We start from the raw sequence: 25,890 nt of genomic DNA, 5'->3' as shown, positions 1-25,890 counted from the left end.
GGAAGGGGGGTGAAGAATACAGTCGTGGATGACAGGAGTTTCGGAGTTACGAACAATAAGTGTGTCGTGTTCGCTGGACTTTAATAAAGTTACACATAAAGAGAGGTTTCCTGTTGTCTATACGCGAGGACGCTACAATATGAACGTGTTCACCGTTTAAATTCATTATTTGTCATTGAGTTGCGTTCAGTTCATCATTCTCATAAAGGTGGACGCGTTCAATGAGCACGTTCTTTTGCGTTCGTTCATGCACAACACTGTCCATCTTTATGTAATCTATAGTCATGCTCCACAGACACTTACTCAGAAGCTACAGGCCTCCCAAGCCTGTGGTAAATGGTAAAAGGACTGTATTTATATATACACTTTTCTATTATATTCAATGGATTTTCACTTTACAGCTGTCTTATTCACCCATTCACACACACTCGTTCCATGCAGTGCTTCAATGCACAGCGTTTTTACTGCTACACACCATTGTTGTAGCAAAATGGGGTTCAGTACCTTGGAATACTGATTGGCAGAAGTGGGGATCAAACCACCGGCCTTCTGGTAAGAGGAACAATCCTCTTTACCTCCTGAGACATAGGCATCTGTGTCTTATTTGCCTTATTGTCAAATGAAACATGCATAAAGCCAGAGTGCTGCAGACCACTCCTAATATTCTTTAATGTTTGTTTATCCACAGTATCGCTTTGACTTTATTTCTTTAAACAAACAAAAAAGTTATTAAAACCTCAAATTATTGAGAAAATACTTTGTAATAACAATATAGAAGTTGCACCATATGCTGATGTTGTACAGGTCTTTGTCTGCATGTTTTCCTATTCTTTTATACTTTTCCTTTCTTGTGTCAATGTTATGTTTTCATTATAATAACAAGAAATAGGATGAGAGTACCCTTTTAGTTTTTCTATGAATGTGTTTTTTAGTTGAAAAAAAGCTCCCAACACACTGGCACTAGCTTCTCTTCGCTACCCTTCTGCCTTAAGTCCAAAAGAAATCCAATTGATTGCGTTCAAACAACTTTGAAACTGTGATAATAGTGTAAAATGTTGATGTCCATTATCAAAATATGAAAAGAGTACGATTATGTCAATGTTCTTCGAATCCACTGTGTTATCCTCAGCTTAATTTTAAAGGTAAAGTTTCTGGAAAAATGCCCAAAACCCAGTCATGATCACCAGTTGCATGTTGATCTCAACGTGTTTGTTTTTCATGCTTAGTATCCTCCAATCCATTGTGTTGGTGTTTCAGTAAGTGTTTTGTTAATTTAAATTCAGGATGTAAATAAAGGAAACCAGACGTCATCTCCACTGTTGTGAATCACTGGGGCGTTAACGACCGAGATAAGGACTTGTTTTACTGCTGGTTTTTAATAAATGTCCCGAACTATTCCCGGAAGGAATTGTTGACACTTACTCCTGGTGAATAAGGTTAAGTGGAATTTGATGTAGGTAAATGAGTCAATGGAAGTGGTTAAATATTTGCCAGGTAGATGATGTGAAAGGCCCCAACTCATGCTGTCATTTCAAACCGCAAATAAACCTGCCCCAGTTTCCCAGTGGTATTTACATTTTGTGACCCATTTAAGGACAACTGCCCTGCCACCTTGGACTATAAATTACTGTCTGTGAATTGAGGAGGACTGTCCTGATGTAAAGACTGCTTGTTTGGAGTAGAAGTGCATGTTCAGCTTTTGGGTTTTCTGGGAGATCTATGACCTCAGGAGCCTTTGAGGTGGGACGCAGTACATGTTTGGGTGGGCGAGGTAGGTTTTGATATCTTGTAAGACACGATTGAGCAAGTTTAGATTCATACACCTAGTCATGTCAAGTTTATAGACTCTCTGTGTTTATGGTGTGTTTGTGTGTGTGTGTTTGTGTGTGTGTGTGTGGGGGGGTCCAGGTATGACTAATCAAGAAAAAATCAAGTTCCCATAAAATAAACATTTTAAGATGAAGACATGTATTAGGGATAGAGTAACTATGGTTAAGGTTAGAGCAAGTCCCCAGGAAGTCACTGTAATGTCCTCTGAAGTCATGTGAAATAACTGTGTGTGTGTGTGTGTGTGGGTGTATGAGAGAGAGTGTGTGTATATTCATTTTTGTCCTCTCTTCAGGACCTTTTCCAGCATAAACATTGATCTCGTCAGGACCAGTATAGACGTCATGGGGACCAAAACCTGGTCCTAATGAGACATAGCTTAAATTAAGAGGTCCTGTTTAGGGTTAGGCGTAAGATGTGAGTTGTGGTTAGGTTAAGGTTGGGGTTAGAAATGAACTGGTCACGGATAAGGTTAGTGATAAGGAATTGGTTAGGCTGTCCTCAATAAATCGAAGTTAGAAGAAGAGAGTGTGAGTGTTTAATTTGGGTATTGATTCCTGCATGTTTTAAATGGTATCAAAATGTGTTCATTTAGGGTTAGGGTTAGTGTTAGGGTTAGGGTTAGGGTCAACACGTTTTTTAATACTTTTGCAAGTGAATAAATAACCATGTTGTAAAAGGAATAATAGGAGGTATTTTCTAAATGTGGTTTGAAATAATTATTTTGTATTGAATGCAATGCTGTCATGCTTCAACAATTATATCTCCCAAGCTATGTCGGCCCATCTACATTTTCAAATGAGTCTGTTGGTCTGTTCTTTGGGAATGAGTTGATGTTGCACATAAAGAGAAAGTCTTGAATTAGTGAGCCGAGGCGTTCAATTTTTCGCTGCAAAATAAGTACCTGTGTCGTTAACATCTGTTAATGAATTTTCACGGTCTGCAAAGGCTTTCTGACAACTTAGTGGACACAAATATCCTTAAATGTGTTTATCTCCTTCCTCAAGACGGACTGATATCACATTGAGAGTTATGAACCATGGACAAACTTATTTTCTAAGGAATCTGAGATGTTTTTCAGATCAAGTCTGAATGGCAGCAGGGGGAACAAATAGCTGCAATAATATCCCATCATGAATTGTCACTATCAAAGTAACTACACTGCTATATAGTTAATGGAGCAGATAGCATCGATAAGTGACATCAAGGCTTTCTGCAGCAAGAACACAATATACTTTTTCTTCAAAACTATAGTTTGAAGAAGTGGCATTTTTGTCAACGAAGAACAAGTTTACTTTAAGTGATGTGTGCTGATAATTTCAAATACAGGATATGTGGATATTTCTAATGATACATTTCATGTTTGAAAACGTTGTCACTTGTATTTTAAACCATATTATAGCTGTTTTGTGCCTGTCCTTGTGAAGTCTTCTTCACTATGAGAAAAGCTTTTAATGATATATGTAAATGCATGAGGCACAAGATAAACTCATTCATGATTAAACCACGACATGATGCACTACATTGGTTTATCACTTATCAGCTCTCCAGGCTCAGAGTTCAGTTCCAATTAATCGGTAAGGGAACATAAATTCATGTTTTATGATTTGTTGTTGGCTTGATATGGCAAATGATGAACGTGTTCGGCCTCACGTCCAATCAAAGTTGTTACGTGAGGCCCATTAAATGATTTGTGATGCATTATGACACTGTTTTGGACTTCCTGAGACAGATCAGAGCAGTGCGTAACATGTCTGTTAATTAATGATAAGACGTTTCATGGAGGGCAGAGTATATTTTCCCGCAGCCTATTTTACACCACAGCATTTGACAGCCGGGTTAAGGAGGACTCACAATGAGTAAGCCATTAGCTCTGCTTTTCCTTGAATTAAGCCGTTTGTTTTGTACTTGTGAACTGGTATTTTTGTTCACAAGTCCTCACAAGATAAACCTCCGGGACTCTGTGGACTGATTCTGAGGTTCTTTACTATCTAAAAGAGCACACAGGGGCGTGTTACATGGTGTTGCTATGCTTGTTCATGCTACAGCTAATGTGCTGAAAGCTGTTGCACAGAAGTGAACAGTTGTTCTGTTTTCCAGCGGAAATCAACGGCGTCCGTCTGAAAAATGTGACTCATGCCAACGGAAGTGGCATGGACAACCAGGGTTTTGAAATAGAGGTACGTATCTCCTTTCCTTTTCACAGAAAATTACAAGAAATGATAATAAAAAAAAAATATCTTTTACTCTCAGGAGGACATCATTGCTGATGCTGACAGCTTCAGACAGCAGAATAAAAAGAACAAAAAGGGACTGGGATCATACCTAAGGTGTGTCAGTTTATATCATTACAACACAAGGAGCAAAATGTCTATGTATTACAGCAGATGTACAGTATTCTGCCTCTGCAATTTTAATCTTGTTTAAACGCAATGTAAATAAAAGGGCACGTGCACAATCAACATAAATACAGCAGATCTATGCAACTGTTTTTTTCTGCTAATGTGCGTGAGACTCATTTCCTTGTGTGTTGTGATTTTGTTGCATTGAAAACAAAAAAGTTACAATCTTGGGGCAAGTGTTTTTTACTTCCTAATAAATCTGTGAAATTATATGAAAAAGACCAGATTCATGCACTCGAGAGAAGGATACATAAAACAGAAGAATATTTGTTTGGTTCAGAATCGGACCTAACTTCTATTTTGCTCTGTACTTCAGCCAAGTTTCAAAGCCGATCAACGCTACGGAGGATTACATCAAGTCTCACTCAACAACCTTGAAATACATTGTGCTGGGAATACTTGGTGCAGGTATTTGAAAAATCCCATAATTTGGGATGTATTTTACAGTCTGTAGTAGTTTATTCAGGGATGTGTCCAGCTCATGATGTGGTTTTATGATATGAATTCAGAAGATATGATTAATCATGATAGAAATGATCATGCGAATACAGTAATATTTGATCCAACACTTTTCCTATTCTTTAGGTTATGTGGCCTACTTCATCGCAGCCTGTGTGTTGGACTTCCAGAGAGCTCTTGCTCTTGTCATCCTGACCAGTTTGGGTGTTTTTCTTCAGACATATGAACTTGTGAAGAAGTACAAGGGAGAAAGCATCGCTCAGTGTTTCAAACCTGCAGTCAGATGCTTCAAATCCAACTTGAGATGGATAAAATGGTGAGTGGATGGCATGTTTGTGTACTGTGCTCCAAGCCGGAATCTGTTAATGAGTGAATATGTGGTATTTTGTTGCTTTGTGTTTGGCAGGATTTTCATTTTAGCAGTGGTGGCTCTGCTCGTTTTGTGGCTGGTCTTAGACACAAGACATCGTCCGGAGCAGCTGATATCGTTCGCGGGCGTGTGCATGTTTGTCTTCCTTATATTCCTCTTGTCAGTGCACAGGACGGCGGTGAGTCAACCAAGCAATTGCTTTGCTGTTTCAAACCACACAAGTTATCTGTGCTCTGTTTTGCTGAGACTTTGGATATAGCGTTGACCTTTTGCCTCTATCATCTTAAGGTTTAGCCCGAGTGCTTCCTTGCAATAACACTATAGCCCCTTATGGAGACGCTCCCATACGTTGATTGTCAAACTGTCTTCTCAGGTGACATGGAGGCCTGTGTTCTGGGGTATCGGGATGCAGTTCTGCATTGGCATTTTTGTTATAAGGACACAGCCTGGACTCGTAGCTTTCGAATGGCTTGGAAGTCAAGTGAAGGTACCACAATTGAATGGTCTATTTTGGTGAAGTAGATAATTAACAGTGTTTGTAAGAGGGTGTGTGAAAAGGTGCATTCTGTTCCTATCACCAAACATCGCACTAACAAGTATGATCCGGAAACTTTGGATTTGCTCAGCAGACTTTACTCATATGACACAGCGTGGTTCTTATCTCAAACTCACAAAATTCTTTATCTGTCATACATGCTTATACTTATCTTGAAAGCTACTTTATTGGGCCTTTTCTTGGGTCATCCATGAGGTTGAAACAGCAGAATGTTTGCACAGTCATGTGGTCTGGTAATCACTTTTTAATCTGTGGTTCAGCCCCTGTCTTTACTAAGTATTGTAAACTATAATTAAGCAAAGTAATTGCGTCATAAATAGCATGTCATAAGTTAAATGAGGTACTGAATGAATGATTATTCTGGATAATATAACCCATGTTTCTGCGTTGTCTCATTATTACAGGTTTTTCTGGAATACACCAAAGCAGGGTCATCATTTGTTTTCGGGGATCTGATCAACGGCATTTTTGCCTTTCAAGTAAGAGGATGAGATAATAAGCTTATGATATATTTATGAGATGATTAATATTACAAAATATTCAAATGCAATGTGATTAACTTTAGTTTGGGGTTTCATCCTCAGGCTCTGCCCATCGTTGTGTTCTTCAGCAGCATCATGTCAATCCTATACTTTTTGGGGATAATGCAGTGGCTCATATTGAAGGTAGAGCAAAGTTAAAACATATACAGCACATCAAAAACACTAAACATGTTGCTGTAGGTCTCCATGGGTGTGTATTGCTTACTCCTGCAGAGTTACACTGTGACTAAGAGCCATCTGTCTCCCTTCCTGCAGATCTCATGGATCATGCAGATAACAATGGGAACCTCTCCCACAGAGACCTTGAGTGTTGCAGGCAACATATTTGTTGGCCAGGTCAGAGTTTTTAAAACACAATGTTCTCTGACTGCACTTCGTTTTAATGTTTTATAACAAAATAATTAATGTAATACAATGTTTACTTTACACCTTTTGTTGTCTGTGTGTGTGTTAGACTGAAGCACCGCTGTTGATCCGCCCCTATTTGAAGGACATGACCAAATCTGAGATCCATGCTGTCATGACTGGTGGATTTGCCACAATAGCGGGCAGTGTCATGGGGACGTTCATCTTATTTGGGGTGAGATTAAACAGTTTTGATACGAACACATAATAATAATAATGATAATAATAATAATAATAATAATAATAATAATATAACAATACTCACCATCATAACATTAATAATAATACATATTATTAACATTTATTCCACATTTCATCATTAAAAGAAGCATGAGAATATTTATTTATTTATAAAGGTGAAAAACATAAAGAGAAAAAACCAAAGATATAAATTAAATTAATATTTGTATAGTGATTGTAAAGCTATGTCAACAAAAGTAAAGTTGTATTTTCTTGAATCTAGAAGAGGGCTTCTGGTTTGCATGTGTGGCAGAATTCCTCTTTTAAAACATTGTAACGGAGAGTCCTCCAGAGTCTGGGGCTGCATATCCAGCATCTCAGTCAGCAAAGGAATTGTCAATGGGACATTGTCAGCACAGCTCAGGGTTCTGTTAAGATAATAAACTGTGAGGTCGATGAAGTAGTGAGGTAGCGAGGAAGTGAACTGATTTGAGAACAGCCAGAAGCACCTTGAAGTTAATTATAATGGTCAGGGTTGGTGAGGAGATTTTAGTCAGCGCGTGATACTCCACTTTACTGGGGTTCAGTATTTGAACCTGTTTTAAATGAAGGATGTGAACAGTGCAGAGCAGCACAGTAATGAGTAAACCAAGCCATAAAGGTTTTTTCACAGTTGTTCCATAAAAAAATGATGTGAGCTCGCTGATGCTCTTCGAATGGTCAAAGTCACTTTGGTTTTCCTCATAATTCCATCTGCTGTCAAAGATTAGTCCCAGAGCTGTAGTATGGAACAGACTTTTACTCTGTTGTCTGTTTTGTTTTGTTCTCAACCCTGCAGTGCAGGATGTTTCTCTTCCCCCCTCAGGCAGGATGAGTAATTACACAAATACTGTTGAATAAAGAGACATGACTCCAAGGCAACGATCCAATATTCAGGTTGATTATCAAGGAAACATCCGGTCCCTTCTCTGCTTTCAGCACTGTAAAACATGATAGCCTCATAAAAGTATGCAAACAATTTCCTCTCTTTAACACCACTTATCATGAAAAGTTTCAGATATTAAACTAAAGTTAAAAAGATTTAAAAAAACTAACAGTAATCCATTCCTTGACTAATTGTGATTTTGGTCCAGGTCGTCAACTTTCATTTAACTAATGTCCATTTGTAATAAGTTGAATGCTGTAAGTTGTACTGTATGTTAAGTTTTTATTCTGTGACATAGATGCTCTATAGTAGAGTTATTACCGTAGTTGTTGCTGTTGGAAGAGCTGTAATTTGGCACCATGAGTAGAATGGGTCACTTATGTTAGTTAAACCTCAGAATGTCATTAAGTTATTCATTCTGTTCTTGTTATGTAATAGATACAAGATAAAGATTAATTCTACCTGCAGTTCTTGTTGCTGAGAACACCCATCATATGAAATATATATGTTACATAAGTATGAATATTGCGAACTTGCCATAATTAGCCAAGATAAGAAGTCATTTTAATTTCAATTTAAGTTAAGTTAACTAATAATAAATTGGAATTGTGTGTTTGTTTGAAAAGATAAAGCAAGTTTAAACAGAATATAATATTGAGTCTAACAACTTAACTTCTGATTTAAAAAACAAAGCTTTTCTTCATGTTGAGTTAACTCACATTTTTTAGGCAGCAGCAACTTGCATTTTTACCAGCTTGAAATCAGTTACAGTGACGGCTGTCCATTGAGGAAAAGTTACTGAGTTTCCTTTTTTTATTCCTTACTCTGAATGAAAGTTTTCATTTTTTCTTTTGGGCATCCAACACTTTTCTCAGATGAACCAGGACTGAACCTTGGTGGACTCCAAAGGAAATATTAGTTTTCTCCAAACAGAACTCCCCACAGAAAACAAAACAACCTGTTCAGAAAGTCTGATAGCTGAATTTAATCAGCATTTCTTTCTTGCTCTTCTAGCATGAAGAATGCAGAACAGGCTGTGCACAAAACCGGTTTGAAGGTCACTGGAGAGAAGCCAGTCTGTAGGGAGAGGTTCATAATGTTCTGCTGACAAGACCATCTTCAGGTCAAGGTCACAGTTTATTGATTGAAGATAAAAAATACAAATCAGCTTCAACTGCATTGAAACTGAGAAAATATTCTGGTAGGAGAGAAAACACTTGACTGTGTTTTCGAGTTTTAGCACTAAAACCAGGTAAAATTGTAACTTAAGATATTTTTCAGATTCAATGACAGTTTTGTGTGGTTTGCTGTTTTGCAGTTCTATTATTTGAACACTAAATCTCTATGTTACTCAACGAAATTACTACACCATAGCTTCCTGCTTTAAATGATGTTTCACTGTATTTTGCAGATTGATGCGTCATCCCTGATCTCAGCCTCTGTGATGGCTGCTCCTTGTGCCTTGGCCCTCTCCAAACTGTCTTATCCAGAGACAGAGGATAGTCCCTTTAAGGATGAGAAGAACATCAAGGTGGCTTGTGGGTGTGTATATGTGTTTCTTTTTTTCTTCTCAATCCTTTCATTATTCACTGCCACCAAAGAAGTTATGTTTTCACTGGAGTTTCACAGGATTACGCAAAAAGTACTGAGGATCTGGATCTGGGGTCAGATTGAGGTTTTTATATTTTCATTGTGAGATGAAGAAATAGAGAATTAAGTTAGAATCTTGATGAAAAACAAGCAGACATATTTAGGGCGTTAGTAGTGATGAGTGAGTGCCATTTGGTGTGGATGCAAATAAAAATCTGAATCTAGTGGATATGAATGTGACTTTGTAAGAGTATGGGGGATTTTTTTCAGCCAATGCATATTTAAAATGCTTGTTCTGTTCTGGGTGTTGAATTACTTTTCTTTTTTTAACCCCTCCTAGAGATGAGCAGAACATCCTGGAGGCTGCAAGCAATGGAGCTTCTGCTTCAATAGGTCTAGTTGCCAACATCGCAGCAAACTTGATCGCCTTTCTTGCCATCCTTGAATTCATAAATAAAGCTTTGAGTTGGTTGGGAGGCATGGTGGGAAAACCGGACATCACATTTCAGGTATGAGTTAGCAAAACTATGATATATACCTCAACTTGAACTTCACCATCTAATTCCTCATTCTGAGTCATGACTGCAAGTCTAACATCCAAATTACCGTTTGTGTTTCTGTATACAGTTGATTTGTTCTTATGTGTTCATGCCTGTGGCCTTCATGATGGGTGTCCCGTACGAAGACAGTTTCATCGTGGCCAGACTTATTGGCACAAAGCTCTTCATCAATGAGTTTGTGGCTTATGAGAAATTATCTGAACTGAAGAACAACAGAATCAATGGACTTGAGGAACTTGAGTGGATATCTGTAAGTAAATGACATTGTAGGTTTGCTTTACAACAATAAACAAGTTCAAATATATAAAAGTATAAAGCTTTGCACAAAGGGTTTCTTTCTTTTTTCTCTTTCAGGTCCGATCAGAAATAATCACCACTTACGCTCTTTGTGGGTTTGCCAACTTTAGCTCTCTTGGAATTGTGATTGGTGGCCTCAGTAAGTATCTTATCATCCCATTACATATGTGTTCACCCTGCAGTGTCCGTGATTCCTTTTGACAAACTGTTTTCTTTCAAAAAAAGGCTCCATATGCCCATCAAGAAGAAGCGATATCTCGTCTATTGTGTTCAGAGCTATGATCACCGGGACCTGTGTGTCTCTTGTCAATGCTTGTATTGCAGGTAAGAGCTTTCCAAAGAATTCAGTCTTGAGTATTTGTTTTTACTGCATCTAAAGAGCATCTTACAATGAAGTTTAACTCTGTCTCTCAGGGATCCTCTTTGTTCCCCCGACTGACTGTGTGCAACTGTTCCAAGAGTCAGCTTTCAATGCCACGGACGGAATGATTCAGAGATGCTGTGACAACCTCTTTGAAAGGTACTCGTCTGCGCTTGTTTGTAATTGGAACTCAATTCTGACACAGTGGAATGATAGATTTTTTAATTTGTATTCACATCTTGAATTATTTCTTTTACAGCACTGTAAACAATGGGACCATCTCATTTGAGGGCTTCTGGAGCACGGTGGCAAACGCTACTGTGTTTTTCTCAAAATGTTGCCAGTGCTGCGGTTCTCCTAATGTTTGTCTGTAAGGGAGAACAATACACACCAGTGTTTTTTTTCTTTTACTGTAGTTCATTAAATATCAGTGTTTATATATTGGCTGACAATTCCTGTAAAAATGTAAAGGCTGTTTGCACATCTCTCATGTATTATAGTGAAAAGAATTCAGACATTTGGCTTTTATTTAGAGCCAGGGATTAAAAAGGACACACCTTCAGTAAAAATACCTCAGTTTGATGAATGTAAATGTTTCAAATAAAGTTGAGTGACTTAATCATTTCATAATGTTATTGAAAATTAAATTGTGTGATATATAATAAAAGTGTGAATCGTGTTGTATTCATTTATTTATTTATAGAAAAACATCAGCTGACATGGTCTTCCATACCAAAGACAGCACACATTGTAAACACACATTTATTCAGTCACTCATTCACACTCTCCCTCACACACTTGCTGCTTTGCTTCACATTACTTTAGATATGTCGTCCTCCGACTTTATGTACATGTTAATACAATACGACAATGTGCTCGCATGACACCACAGCATAACATCATCAGCTGACTAATTTTATCAGATTCCATTTAAAAAAATTCTCCTAAAATTGTGTTTCCTTTCATTCATAAGGAGTCATGCAATTACATGAAAACAGCAGAACTTTAAGGGCGGACCTCTGGACTCTACTGTTGATCATTAACCAAGAATCAATGGAAGACATTCCCTTAGATTTCTCGTCAAAGGGAAGAGGTGACATCTCTTGTAAACTGCGTCTTTTGCAATTTAACTGTGGATCTCTGTGCAAATTTATGAGATTGTTTTTATTTCCAGTCCAAATGCTGGTAATTGTTGACCACACACTACACAAGCAAAACCCACTGGTCTGTTGTTAAGTGAAAGGGTGATTATTGTGATTTCATGTGGCGAGCCTTAGCAAGTGATCAGTGAGGCAGCAGACAGAGTCTACTCTCTCAGTAACCTTATCGCACAGTCCACAGTACACTTTCCAATTGCTGTGTGGACCTCTGTGTGCAGACTTACCAACTGCCGGAAACACACTCACATGTTTGCATGTCAATCATAATAATAATGAGCATGCCGTAGTTAAAGAGTTCAATGGTAAGCCCCTTATGCTACTTTGACATTCTACAGCATATACTGAATACTATATGTTGTGTAAAAGGGCAGATTAACGATACAGACAAACTATATAATAAATATATAAAGTACTCAAAAACCACTAAAATTGAAAAAAATGCCACAAAACAAAGTGCACACAAGCATCTTAGACCCCAAAGTGTAATTCCACAGCATAAGCTCAACTTTTGCCTTGTGAAGAAATGCTGCATGTAGTTCAGTTCTACTTGTAAGCATAAATAACATCTCCAAAATAACTTTATACCCGACACATGTACATGTAGTGTTTCATGCGAATACATTACCTCAATCTATGCTATGGTTGTGGTCGTGTATATTTTATACTCCACAGTCTTTTCAATAAACACAAAAAAAGACGAGCGACTTGCAGATATGATACAATATATATCTGAAGCCGATTGTTATGTTTGTCCATTTACAGAGCTGATAAGACTCTGAGGCAGGTGTTTCAATGTGAGGTTTTTCCTTCTCTTACAGTAAAAAACTTGCTGTGCTGGCACCTTTTGAGCCAAAAGGTCAAAAGACCTTGTGCTTATATCACTTCACATATTCTCATAAACCTTCAAACTATATTGAAGGATATAAATTAACTGAGTAGCTGAGAGAGTTAACTGAGTTAAGTTAACTGAAAAAGTCATGTTTCATAGTTGTGATGTCGACTGAGAAAAATCGCAGCAAGTAGTTTTTTTGACAAGTCAAGCCAAAGAAACAGTTGGAAAGAAAACAGATTATAGGTAACCATTAAAAGCTGTTAAACATTGCTTGAACAAAATAACGTATTCCTATTGCACTTCAGGAGCATCAGCAGTTTCTGCAGGTTTGGTTTTGGTGTCTGATTTGTTGTCTTCTGTTTCCTGAACTTTTCTGGTCACTTTGGGGCTGGAGGTGGCCTTTCTCGACATCAGAGGGCTTTGTCCTTTACGCTGCAGCTGTGGGCTGCCTGCGCCTAACTTGCGGTTGAGGAGGGGGCTCCGGGACCCCTTTATCTTGGTGGACTGCTGCAGACTATCCATAGGCTTCAGGGAGCGCAGGCAGAGAAGTCCACAATAGTAGTTGCACTGGTGCTGTGTCAGGAACTGGTCGAACACTTCGGGAGAGCCGCACTCTGTCAACCCCTGGTATCTGAAATACAGAGGACAACTTAATTATAGCAACTTTATTATAATTTGAATGTATTGAATAGAAATCAATGATATCATTTAACTGGATACAAACCCTTTTGACTTGGTCACAACTCTAACATTTGTTAGCTTTGTTTCGACACCTGCAAATACACATGAAGGATTTAGAGATTATTAATATTTTCATTCCCATTTACTTGGGTTATCGCCTTTCACACATGGCTCACCGTCCAGTCGAGTGACGAGCAGATTGCCGTGTGTCCACTCATGGATCCAGTGCTGGAAGGAGCTGCATTTCTGCTCCATCTCAGATACGGTTTGTGTGATCAGCTGGCCTTTAGGATCCATCATGCAATACTTTTGAAAGACTCCATCAAGGTTGGTCTCCACTGTGGCGTACGGCACAGAGTTTGCAGGCCGGTACATGAGATACTGAGGGATCACTCTGCAGGCAACACAAAGTAAACAGTGGGTTGATCTCTAAAAGTGTTGCCCAACGCATATGAATAATCAGAGTAAGTGTGTAATTATTATGGTACTCACTCTAATGAAAAGCCAAAGTTCTCATTATCTCTCGCCTCTGCCGTAAAGATTTTACAGTATTCTCGTATCATGTTTTGGACTTTGCATTCCTGGCAACACAAGGAATTGATTCAATCAGACTCATGAGGTGCAATTTACATTATACAGTAGAAAATAAATCCACCACTCACTTGCTTAGTGATCTCTAGGTTCCTCTCAGCCAGGTTGCTCTCTTGTTTAGTCCCGTACGCGATGGGGTTTTTAATTTTGATAATACAGTTGCTTCCGGAGTCAAAGACGGGATCGAGGCCGTAGATGACCCTCACTTTACTGGCTTTCCGAGCGCAGCCCTCCCCGAGGTGCACCGCTTCGGTCATGATGCGGCCAAAGTACTTGTCGCCCCAGCTCCCGCAGTCCACCAGGCCTTTGGTGAACAGCAGTGGCGTCATCTCGATCTCCTCTCCCACTTGCAAAACACACATAGACTTAACAATGAGCAGTGATTCACAGAAAAAGGTGGACCTCTATTCACATGAAGTCACTGTGACCTATGACCACAACAATCTAGTTCATCAGTTCATCTTTGAGTCCAAGTGAATGTTTGCACTAAAGTTGAAGAGCTAATCTTAAGATATCACATTCAAGAAAAATAAACACATTTTAATTAATCCTAGACTCCAAGTGAATGTTTGTGCTAAATGGGAAAGGATTCCCTGATGGCGTTCTGGAGATAGTGTGTTCCCAAGGCAAAAAAAAGTAAGTTGTGAAAATCGAATCAAGTCATAACTGAGTCCAAGTGAAAGTTTTTACAGATTTTGAAGAAAATTCCCTAAAGGCCCGGTGGAGATATCAAGTTTACTAGATGGGATGGATGAACAGATACAGAGAAACACAAAGTATAATGAAAACATTAAAATGTCCCTGTTGATATATTCCTTACCTTCCAAATCCTCTTTTAGCAGAATATCTGAGAGAACTGTAAAAGAGAAAACCAATAAAAGACTCATAAATACATGTATGACAGTGTTAGGCCAGATTTCACACTTGACTCTCTCCAGGAACACTGTATCGTACCGTCTACGCTGAGCAGGAAGTCGGTGGTGTCAGTCCCGTATTCATTATTGATAGTACAGCCGTATACCCCACAGTCTTGGTTGGATGCCAGGACAATAGCCAGCGCCACTTGGCTTTCATCGCCTCCGCTTGGGATAAAAAAAAAAAGAAGGGGGAAAACACACATTAAAATTTGCACAAATGGATTTGCAGATCCAACAACAGCCCACAAGGTGTCAGTGAGAGACAAAGACACGAGCGCAGACAGCTCGGTGCTGACACAGCAGTCAGTCGCCCCTATATAGACTTTTAATGCCCCCTAGAGATGAGAAAAATACTGTGTCGGGTTACAGTGTCTGTGTCTAGCCAGAGATCCACCGCCCTGTCACATGAGCTGGACCTCTTTGCAGTTAGAATATGAGAATGACGGAGGACCACACAGTGCACCCTGATGTCTAAATAAATCCTGCTCATCCTCCAGGATATATTGTCTGACGATTGGAGCCTGTCCCACTTTTTTACCAGTTATGATGGCTGTAAGTCCTCAGAACAACAGCAGCGAGAAAGGTTATGAAGTTAATGACAAATCAAGCTTTGTGTCATTCTGCTGGTGATTAATGTGACGGGTGTTTAGCACAAGATGGGGATTTTACCTTCTCTTCACCTCCAGTATCATTTCCTCCTCTCTGTACCACTTGATGACGGAGTCACTGAGTACGTTGAAGAACTGGCACCACAGCTTCAGATGTCCAGAGGCGTCTGGGAAGGGCTCACCCCTGATCTTTCGAATCACCTGTGGAGCTGGTGGTGCAAGGGCCCCATGGTAAATATAGAGAAGTGAGAGTGGAGACTCTCTAATGTTTCCACTTCCTCGAGTGCCAGGGTAGAGATGATCATACTCACTAATACAGAATTATTATTATTGTTTTTGTTATTATTATTTATTTGTTTTATAGGGGTTACATGGAACCACGACTTTTGTTATATTTTTTTTCAATAAAGTCAAACATGTTGCCGTAGACATGTCACTGAACAGCCAATCACTTGAGACTCAAATGAGAATTAAAGTATTCACCTGAAAAAACTAACAAACAGTGTGTGATATTTGGTGCAGGTAGATTGAATATAAGGGGACTGTTGGGCCTAGGCGGAGGTATGAGCACCACTGAGTAGTTATACTAAGTATGAGTTATATAAGTTATTGTATAAATAATATATTACAGTACATTGTTCAATAAGGTTGCTTCATCTTGATTGGTAAACTTCCACTTCCCACTTATTTACTCAACATATCCTCACAAATAAAAAATCGTATTCATCTTATTCATTAAAAAAATGATAATGAATGATAATGATTGATTTGTTTTACCTTTCAATGGGTCTAGCTTCTTTTCAGCTGGTTTTTCCTCTTTCTTTGGGACTGATTCCTCCTTGGGAGTCTCGTCCGTGACCTTTGGTACCTCCAGCGTGGCCTTCCTGCGGTTCAGCAGCGGAGAGCGCCTCTCCATTGGGGGTGTATTCTGTCCTTTTGGAGCTTGTAATAACGCCGCCCTGCGAGCCTGGCTGGGTGACATGTAGGGGGTCTCCTTCTTGCCTTGAGTGTCCAGCGCACCAAGCACGGCTCCTTCTCCATCCTCTTTAGGCTTTAGGATGAAGATTTTGCGGCGAGCGCCGGAGGCCAGCTCCTCAGGCGTGGCAGAGCGTATAAGGGACAGGCTGTCTCTTCTTTTCATCCGGGGACTATTTTCACAGGAGAGGGACGTAGTCGGCGTGGAGCCTCCACTGAAATCTTCGTCTACCCTGTCACTCTGACGATCCCCCATAGTGATGACAGGGACAGCCGTCCCTGTCTCACTGTCTGAGTCCTGAACAGCTTTGGACATGAATTTGCGCAGACTGCCTGGACTCAGTGAGGGATGTGCTGGAGGTTTGGAGCTGAGTCTGTCAACAGAAGGTCTGCTTCTCTGCACTTCCTCACACACTGAATTCTCTATTTTGGGCTCTTTAAGAGGTTTTATCTTAGGAATTTCAGGAACAGTATTGTCTTCTGTTGTCTTTTTGGACGATGGCACATTGTTGCCAGCCTTTGGTGTTAGAGCTTCACATAGCAAAGTGTTCTCCTTTATAATCTTCTCTGCCACATCTTCAGCCTGTTTCCTACTCAGACTTTTTTCAGGCTTTGTCCCCAAGTCATTGACTCCATTGTGCTTTGTTCCACTTTGCGTGGCATCTGAAGTTTCGGTTTCTGTCCACTCACTGTGTGTGGGCAGGCCGAGGCCTGGATCCCCTTCATGACAAGTGACAGAGATCGGTGGCACCACAAACAAAGGCACGGTTGGAGTTTCGAAAGGCTCCAGTGCATGGGCAACATTGGCATTTACAAATGCATGATCCTCCTTGTCATCAGTGCATGTCACATTTATAACAGGAATTATTGCATTCTCCATCTGAGGGAGCTGTTCACTGCTTTGCTTGTGCGGATGCCCCTGCTCTGATATCTTAGTCTCTTCCTGTAATTGTGCAACTTCCGTTACTTTCTCTGTCGGTGAATTATTACATTGCATACTTTTCTGCGTGGGCGGCGGGCCTGGAGAATCAGACACGCTCAATTCTTGGATTATCATTTCTGACATATGAGTTGCATCATGGTTTTGCAACATTGCCAGATCTGATTCTTGCTTATTCAATTCCAGGACAGTGCTGTTGTAGAGCTCAGGCTCCATTATCTCAATTTTTGGGATTATAAAATGTTTATGTTGGTTTACATCTGGCACAGTTGGTTGAATATCTGCTGTGTCTTCAACAGTTGATATTTGGATTGTTGGAATATTGACTGAGGGCCAACCCAGCTGTCTCTCGCTACCTTCTTGAGGTGTAATTTCACTGTGCTCCTCCGAAACCTCAGCTTCACTTCCCTCAGTTTTTGTTTTTGATTCATCCATCTGTTCTACTTTCTTCTGCATCTCTTCAAACTGTGAACGCTCACCTCTCGCTTCAGTGTTCTCGCCTTCTAAAATCACCTGCTCTTGTGTGTTCACATTGTTTCGCAAGTTACCCTCTAAACTGTTCTCTAAAGCACAGTTCAACGCCTCTTTCCAGTCACTTCTGTCTTCACTGCTCCTAAAACCTGTGCCTGAACTCTGCGCTGCACTGAAGTTGTGGCCTTGTTCACTCTCCTCTCCTGCAGAAGGAGAGCATTCGTGCTGCAATTTTAGGTCAACCTCACCCAAACCCTCTTGGGCTGAGGCAGCCGGAAATCCCACAATCATTTCCTGAATGATTGTGGTACATTCTGTCTCTTCTTTCACACAATCTTCCTCTGCAGCGCACGAGGCTACCGCAGGCAGAGGTGAAAGCACCTGATCTGGTGTCCTGTACTCACACGGCTCTGCTCTCTCTTCCACTGAATTTGGTGTCAATTCAGTAACCTCGGATCTCTTTGTATCTGAGACTGGAAATTTCACTTCAGCTTTCTCTTCCTCACACAACTTGCTGGAGGAGGAAGGGCCGTCCTCTGTGACCTCGCCCATTGAATCGATGTTCAGCTGCTCCTCTTGGGTTGCTCGTCCAAGGCTGTGGCTGCCTGTCACCGAGATAACACTGTTAGGGGGAATCGAGCTATCTTCAAACCCAGTGATAAGGGATGCAGGGGGATGTTCTTCATGTGGGGCTGTGGTCTGCTTTTCAGGGGCAGATATATCTTCTCTGGGTGAAGATTCGTCCCTTGAAGTCTGTTGATTGGGCTGAGGTGAATCTATTTGACATCCTGTTTCTCGCAGGTTGATGACTGAGGCTTCCTGAGAATCTTTGTGCTCAATCTGAGGGAAAGTAAAGAAAAAAAAAAATACATTAGAGCTTTAAAACAAACTAATTTTTTGGTTTTACTTCTTATGCATGCAAAAAAAGTTTTTACCAGTTGAATTGGTAACTGGAAAATAGGCTGTTCACCAAAATAGACACAGCATCTTATTGTTGTTGTTATCAATGTTGTTGTTGTGCTATTACTTATGTTTCGTTTATCCTTTCCTTTTGCCATCACTTTTGAAATATTTTTGACTGGTGATTTTAAATGTTACCGTATTTCTTTTTCGTTTGTTCTCTCTGATATTTTTGTTCTCGTGTTTTAAATTGTGTTCTTTGAGAAGCACTTTGTAATGGCTGTTTTGAAGTTGCAAGTTGCTAGTGTAACAAAGTGGTATTATTATTATTATTATTATTATTATTATTATTATTATTATTATTATTACAAATTCTGCTACAACTGAGCATTACATCCTTGGTAGACAGTAAGTCTGTAAACAAAGTTGATCAGTTATCAGTCAATAGGTTAAGGCCTCCAAAGATATGCGGAACAAGTGCAGTCAGTCAATATATTCCTGTGTTTTACAACCTGTCAGCTTATTCCAGGAACCTATTAACCTCCTGTTGCGTAGCTGAAACCAAGTGTTAACTCATGAAAGGGTTCAATAACATGTTCAGCAATTCGGTTTTATATATAGTACCAACTTTGGTAACACTTAATATTAGGAAACACATATTAACCATTAACTAGTTGCTTATCAGCAAGCATATAAGCAGCATATTAGCTCTTCACTGTGCTATATAAAGACTAATAAAGAGCCAAAATGCTACTAATATGCATGCTAATAAGCAACTAGTTAATGGTCAATATGTGTTCCCTAATATAAAGTGTTACCCTGACTTTTAAGCCACAAACAACCTGAAGTCACGTTTTTGCCTTTGCTTCTGCACTTTGTGCCTCATGTGGAAACACGGACAGGGGAATTCCCACGTGTGTGTTCTGTTGACACAGAGCACTTACTGGGTAGTCCCCGCACTAAGTGTATGCTCCACATAAAAATAAAAATAAAATGACATGACTTTAAAGTGAAAGTCGTTATTTAAATATTCCTGAAAGAAACATATAAGTCTGGCTGCAGAGAAGATTAACATCGAAAACTTTCAGGTATACATAGAAGTGTTGTTCCCCTTTCTGCTCCCGTTTCTGCCGTTCTCACCACTGAAATTTACACGGAGGAGTAAGGAAGCCACGTGCCGACTCGTGACAACATGTTAAGCCAGCATTGACTACTGAGAAAAACAAGAAGTTGTGGCTTTCAGTGGAAAGGAACTAGTGTCACATTTAATCTTAAATTGAAGTGCCAGTCTTAACTACACTTCCATGTGTAAAGAGATGTCCTATCGTGAGAAAACCGTGTTTCAGATAAAGGTCTGACTTCCTCCATATTAGTCATCCATTAAGTATCACATAGACAAAATAGGTGTATTTGGAGTTCCATATGAAGGGTAATTGCTCTGCAGGTGGATTACGCCCAAACATAATGACCTTGCTTCCCTTTTCCAGCAACACACAACATAGTGTCAATTCACAAGGTACACCTCACTGAAGAAAGCAATTCATGTACTCAGATCAAACTTTTTAATTATTTATGGCTCTGTTGAAATTCATCAGGAACATTAAGAGAACTGATGTATAAGAATTTAATTTAGATTACATGCAAGGGGATTGTTAAGCACTGCCTGAGTTATGAGCTCTCCAGAGTGACATTCTAGTTTATGTGTGTAACTTCAACCGTCTGTGTACGACCACATGTGCAAATGCTTGGTCATCAATCCAATGAATATCAGTTCAACATGCAGGCCATGCTGTATATTTAACTGCTTTTCAATAATTAATGACGTACTAAATAAAATGAAAGGGTGACTTAAGATAAATTGTGGATTTTCTTCATTGGTACTTTTCTGTCTTTGTTTGAGATTGAATGGAAAGGTCAGGGCCACTGCTTCAGATGAAGATATTTAGTTATTTTCTCTGTATAAAAAAAAGTTTTAGTTTTATTACTTCAATGAAAGTCATTCTTATATGTTCCTGTACAACCACAACGATAAATCCCTAATGACCACTATCATCTTTTCCTACTGTATGGCTGTATCGTGCAGAGCTAATTTATCACATTTTCATAATCCTAAGTGTGGGGGGTGGGTAGTATTTTAAGATATAGGGGACATTGAGGAATGTGTCGAATGTGACAGGGCCCTCCTTTCATGCTGAGACCTGCCACGGGGACCCGCTCCACTGCCGCTTAACCCAGAGCCCACTGCCCCTCTGTCATGCACAGCTCTGTTTGTAACAAGAGCCCCTTCTGATCGTCAGGTTTCATCATGATCTCTGACGCACTAGTGTCCCAGTCAGCGCAGCCAACATCCGAGCTATTTCCCCAACCGATCCGACACTGTGCAATGTAGACACACAACAACTCCGACCCCTGCTCCTCTTAGTTCCCTGTGTCTCTCAGTTCCCCACACTTTCCTGTAGAGTGATATTAACTCTGCAAAAAGGTAAATTATAACTAATTATATAATAATAACTGTTTTTAATTGGCTTTTCTTTTTGCTATTCACACGCGTGACCACAGTGAAGGTATGTGCGCCATTTTCTCTATCATAGACCACGCATATACTGCCGGTACAATCGTCAGGGGAAATTTGGGGTTCAGTGTCTTGCCCAAGGACACTTCGGCATGCGAAATGGGGGAGACAGGTACTTCTGGTAAGTGGACAACCAACACCACCTCTGATACCACAGCCTCACACATCCAGGCTGACCCTGTCCACCAGTATCTGATTCCTGACTTTCTGCCGAATGTATCAAACTGGGTGTGATCTGTTTGATTGCCCCGGACTCCCCAAGAATATTACATCTACTATTAAATCGTCATCTGCTTTCCAGTCTCCCATACTTACAACCTGCAGATGCTCAGACCCTAATATGCCATCGGTCAGTGACATAGCTCAGGCTTTGGCGCTGAAGTGGCTCATCTTGTCACACAACTGCAGCTTATAAATAACTCTCCAAGTAGCAGCCAGCTGACCTGCTGGACTGTTGTACGTACCTCGGTGAGGACTTCAGGCTCGGACAATGACATGTCTTCACTTGGCCTGCTGCTCCCGGTCGCCTCTGACAGATCCACGGCCTCCGCTGGCTCAACAGCGACCTTGACACTCTGACCTGGGGACTCTTCTGTGGGCTCAGGTTGCGGTTTATGATCTGGTGGCTGGTCCGCGTGCAGAAAACTGTCTTCACTCTTGTGTTCATGCAATAGTTGAACCATATCCACACCTTCTGAAGGCTCCTGTGGATGATCTGTTTCCATGGGTAAAACATCCTCTCTGGAAGGTGTGTGTACGTCTGGATACGGTTCCTGGTGCAGCCTAAATGACGGCGGCATTTCCGGTTGAAGAGGCTGAAGTGAGTCGTTGTCAAACTCGGTCTCTTTGTTCTCAGTGTGATCATGAGAGTCTTTCTTATTCTTACCAAAGAAGAAGTCTTTGACGGTGTGGAGCATCGAGGAGAGGGAGGCCTGCATGTTGTGATGGTCATGACCCTTATGAGCCTTGTTGTGATGCTTACCGTGGCCTGTTGTGTGCAACATCTCTGACGACCGTTTTCTTTCATTCTCTCTTTCCGCAGCCAAGCCCTCTTCTTTTCTTTTCTCATACACTTCCTCCAGAGCTTTCTCTTGTTCTTCTCGTTCCTTTTGCATCCTCTCTTTCTCTTTGCCATCATTCACATTCATCTCTTTAGGTTTCTCCCCACAAGAAGAGTTCTGTTTCTCCTCAGCAGCCTGAGACTGGAGCGCCTCTGCCAAAAACTGGGCCAAACCGATTCCTCCATCGTAACAGTTTTCACCTCCGTTCCCCATCATATGGCTTCTGCTACTGTTGCTGCTACTGTTGCTGCTAACACCAACATCTACACCATTTGAGATCTTTATTTTCTTCTCAGCCAGGGCGTCTTCGTTCTCCAGGCTGCTATCTACGGATGTGACAGGTTCCCTGTCATTTTCTTCCACGGTTACACCATTAGGTTCTGCAACGGCTCCAATTTTATCCCCGGCACCAGGCTCATCCTGTGTCGGTGGTGGTGGCGGGATGTGCCGCTTCCTTGGAGGACGCTCTGGGCTGTTTGTTTTGTTGTCTTTATCATTCTTTTTGGAGTGATCTTCAAAATCTTTCTTCTTATTCTCTGCTTTCTGCTTCAGCTTGGCAAAAAAACGCTGGTGGATCAAGAACTCGCTCATGGTGCCAACCTCCAGAACTCCCGAGCAGGAGACAATGCCTTTACTGTTGCTGGCTGACACCTGATAGATGGCTGCATCGTCCAATGTGCAGCTGAACAGAAATGCTCATTAATGAGTCATTAACCTTAATTGTAGGTATGTTATAGGTACAAGCTGCTACATTTTTACTGCATTGGTGTAATAGATTGATTATGGTCAGAATTTCGTCTTACATACTTGTAAATATGAAGGGTGTGATTTTTTCCATTCCGTAGAATTTCATATTTTGGGAGTCCACAGTACCGGTCCATCTCCATATCATCTTTATACCACTTCAGTTCTGGAGCTGGGTGACCTATAGACATGGATACATTTTGAGGAACACATTGAAACATTCAACTTTTATTGACCAATTTCATTACATTATTCACACAGCACCAAAGTGCTGCTTATATTTATACCTCTGCCGAGGAGATTATGTTTTCAACTGAAGGTTGGTTGGTTTGTTTGCTTGTTTATGACCAGAATTGCACAACAACAACTCAGCCAATTTCCATGAAATGTTGTGGAGGGTTGGGGAATGACCCAAAAAACAGCCAAAATAAAATTCTGGTGTGGATTCGTTTAAAACTACAACATTTCCATTGATTTTTCAGAAGATAATTCATAAATCATGAGGGGAGAAAAACAAGCATGTTTAGTGGACCGATGTTTTTATGAGAATGATTAAATGTGGTGCAGATCCAAACAAAATCTGGATCCTGTTGGGCCTTGGCAGACATATGTACTTTAACAAATGCCATTCTAGTTGAAAACGTATGCTAAATATTTTCTTGAATGAAAACTTATATGTATGTAAAAGACAGTAGAGGCTTTTGCATCCCTGTTGCATCATGTTTTGGATGTGTGAATCATGGAAAAGCTGCTGCTACTGCCGGAAGGAACCGCCCATTCAATCAGCCTGCAGCATAACACACGGCATCTTGAAAAACAGCTTCAACGTCATATGATCTTTTGTTCATGAGGAGTTAATCTTGTCTTGTCATGTTACTTTTCTTTCATTTAGTCACTTCCTGTCTCTTCACACAATCTGAAAAACTCTATTACTCTACAAATGTCAAGCAGAGGCATAGAAAAACACCCGAGACCCACCTGACACCACACAGGTGAACTTCACGTTGCAGTTTTCCGACACTGCCTTGGTTTTCAAGGTGGTGTCAAAGGACGGCTGTATGTCCTCGGTCAGCTGAGCCATGACGCTGCACAACGTGCTCCTGGAAGGAAGCACTCAAGGGTTAAAGGGTCAATCCCTTCGCTTTCAGACACCGGACAGTTTTACACTTCAGTAACACGTAGGGACGTCTTCAACTCTGTCTGTGCAGCACATTCAAATAACTCAGGGAAGGATGTTAATCAAAATTTCTAGTAGTGAATAAAGTGTGAAAGGAGTGACAGACGGGTGAGATGTCAGGCAAAACAGAGTCGTAAATCCAACAACAAAACCGTTTCCGTTCATCATCACTAAAACCGAGCGCAACACGGGACAAACTGGGCACATTACATTACAGTCAAAGACGTGATTGCGTTTCATTCTTGGGAGTAAACCAGTTGTTGTGGTTAAGATGTTAGTGGGGGGGTATGTTTTTAAGAGTATGGATTACCTCGTTGGCCTGTAGTGAGAATACCTTGAATAGCTATTCGGAGAGGAGGCAAATAGAGGGACGTCAATGATTGCTGCCCTCCTCTTTGACAAAAGGAACGTCACATTAATTATCATTTGTGAGACATGTGATTTTTCTAACCCACAATGTGATGCCCTCAACATGGTCAAGAAAACACAAATGGTTTGACTCATTTAGTTTACTTTACATTACTTTACTTGATCTGTTTGACCGAGATGCCTGTTCTCAACCACCATATGATTAAAACTTGATTTTTTTTAAATACAAATCTGCATCACTAGATAGACACGCTCTTAATACACATGGGTCACATAAGGTTCTTCTACCTGTTTTCAGGCCTAACACTGGAGAGGTAACTACTGCGACCTTCTGAACGGCCATTAGAACCGTTGCCCTCCTCATCGCTGAAGCTGCTTGTCCTCCCACTGCCAGAATAAGTCCGAGTCATTGGCCTTCTCGAAGTCATTGTCCACTCGTTGGTTCACAAATAAAAAAACAGCGTAAAATCCGAGACAAAATAATCAGCCACAGTTTAAAACTTCTCTGCCTTCAAATCCCCAAGAATTCAAGGCTCAAACTTCAGGGTTGTATCCATGTAAAAACCCCTGGAGGAAAAACAAAACAAGAAGAAACGCTTCAGTTGAAGTTGATAAAAGACTTTGTGAGACACACAAAGAGATATCTGTGACACACACAGCTCAGACTCAATGCCTGTCCTTTCTGACCAAGCAAAGTACTTGGAGCAGGTTATAAATAGATCAGCTATCAGGTTGTGGCATGGCTGTTTAGTGGTCAAACACAAACCCAAAACATGCTACTTATTTTTACGGGTTAAAACTATGATTCATTGTTTCTATGTCACCTTAAATCTGGGTAAAATCTTCCAACTCACCATTGAGATGTTGTCAGTGTGGATTTGGAGGCAGAGTCTGTGAAGAAACTCTCTGTAACTGCCTATCATAGACATGCATGTGTTGCCAGAAGGCTCCTATTTATAGCAGGCCTACAAATAGGTGCAGGAGCACATCAGACTTTTTTCAGAACTAGACTTAGAAAAGAAGTCTGAAATATAAATTGAGTTGAGAAAAATCAAATCAGGGAGACAACATTCCTGAAGAAAAAACATCACTTCATCAGGATGTCTTTCTGTAAAATCACTGCTGTGTTTGGATCCATCTCAAGAAGTTGGACAATGGCCATCCCATCTTGGTGAACGAGGAAAGTAAATGGATGTGGACTTGCACAACAAGTCAGTAGAACATGATTCATGACGTAGCTGGTGACGGCCAATGGTCGATCTCCTGTATTTTGCTCAAGTGCTCTTACCTAATTCAACACATGGTCAAAACACAGTGACACACTCAGTGTTCACATTTCACATCAATTACTCAAAAGCAGGCTCATCAGATATAATCTATTCGTTGATTTAAAGGTCCCATTTTTTTAGATTGGTCTA

The 25,890-nt window shown here is 40.4% G+C and overlaps 2 protein-coding genes across 5 annotated transcripts; one reads left to right on the top strand and one right to left on the bottom strand.

Annotated features, from left to right (window-relative positions):
• Positions 1–1,599: 1,599 nt before the first annotated feature.
• On the top strand, positions 1,600–11,153 carry slc28a1 (solute carrier family 28 member 1). Of its 3 annotated transcripts, none has more exons than XM_062389854.1 (18): positions 1,600–1,762; positions 3,928–4,007; positions 4,081–4,157; positions 4,546–4,637; positions 4,815–5,004; positions 5,095–5,236; positions 5,432–5,545; positions 6,019–6,093; positions 6,199–6,279; positions 6,412–6,492; positions 6,611–6,736; positions 9,078–9,208; positions 9,597–9,765; positions 9,884–10,066; positions 10,171–10,252; positions 10,339–10,437; positions 10,528–10,633; positions 10,734–11,153. In XM_062389854.1, exons 1-18 carry the CDS (start codon positions 1,720–1,722, stop codon positions 10,846–10,848), a joined length of 1,986 nt encoding a protein of 661 aa, XP_062245838.1. In that variant the 5' UTR covers positions 1,600–1,719; the 3' UTR covers positions 10,849–11,153. The 3 variants fall into 3 exon arrangements, with proteins under 3 accessions (XP_062245838.1, XP_062245837.1, XP_062245839.1); XM_062389853.1 differs by having other exon boundaries at positions 1,600–1,771; XM_062389855.1 differs by lacking the exon at positions 1,600–1,762 and adding an exon at positions 3,589–3,686.
• alpk3a (alpha-kinase 3a) lies at positions 11,149–25,385 on the bottom strand. 2 transcript variants are annotated; one of them, XM_062389851.1, is made up of 14 exons: positions 25,327–25,385; positions 24,761–25,039; positions 23,905–24,026; positions 22,990–23,107; positions 21,586–22,864; positions 16,041–18,489; positions 15,325–15,472; positions 14,693–14,820; positions 14,559–14,594; positions 13,810–14,084; positions 13,640–13,728; positions 13,324–13,541; positions 13,191–13,239; positions 11,149–13,097 (listed from the first exon to the last, which is right to left on the bottom strand). In XM_062389851.1, the coding sequence occupies exons 2-14, from the start codon at positions 24,898–24,900 to the stop codon at positions 12,758–12,760; spliced, it is 5,391 nt and encodes a 1,796-aa protein (XP_062245835.1). In that variant the 5' UTR covers positions 24,901–25,039; positions 25,327–25,385; the 3' UTR covers positions 11,149–12,757. The 2 variants fall into 2 exon arrangements, with proteins under 2 accessions (XP_062245835.1, XP_062245834.1); XM_062389850.1 differs by lacking the exon at positions 25,327–25,385 and having other exon boundaries at positions 24,761–25,172.
• Between the last annotated feature and the right edge of the window lie 505 nt (positions 25,386–25,890).

The sequence above is a fragment of the Platichthys flesus genome, chromosome 6 (assembly GCF_949316205.1).
Source record: "Platichthys flesus chromosome 6, fPlaFle2.1, whole genome shotgun sequence".
Classification (NCBI taxonomy): Eukaryota; Metazoa; Chordata; class Actinopteri; order Pleuronectiformes; family Pleuronectidae; genus Platichthys; species Platichthys flesus.
Note: the sequence above shows the minus strand (reverse complement) of the source record. Positions and strands in the feature narration are given on the sequence as shown.

Coding starts and splice junctions, on each gene's coding strand:
- alpk3a (XM_062389851.1), bottom strand. CDS start 24,900: ATGACTTCGAGAAGGCCAATGACTCGGACTTATTCTGGCAGTGGGAGG. Junction 23,108..23,904: donor GTTCACCTGTGTGGTGTCAG/GTGGGTCTCGGG, acceptor CCATGTCTATAG/GTCACCCAGCTCCAGAACTG. Junction 13,240..13,323: donor GCTCGTCACTCGACTGGACG/GTGAGCCATGTG, acceptor GTGTATTTGCAG/GTGTCGAAACAAAGCTAACA.
- slc28a1 (XM_062389853.1), top strand. CDS start 1,720: ATGACCTCAGGAGCCTTTGAGGTGGGACGCAGTACATGTTTGGGTGGG. Junction 4,158..4,545: donor GGACTGGGATCATACCTAAG/GTGTGTCAGTTT, acceptor TCTGTACTTCAG/CCAAGTTTCAAAGCCGATCA. Junction 5,546..6,018: donor GGCTTGGAAGTCAAGTGAAG/GTACCACAATTG, acceptor TCATTATTACAG/GTTTTTCTGGAATACACCAA.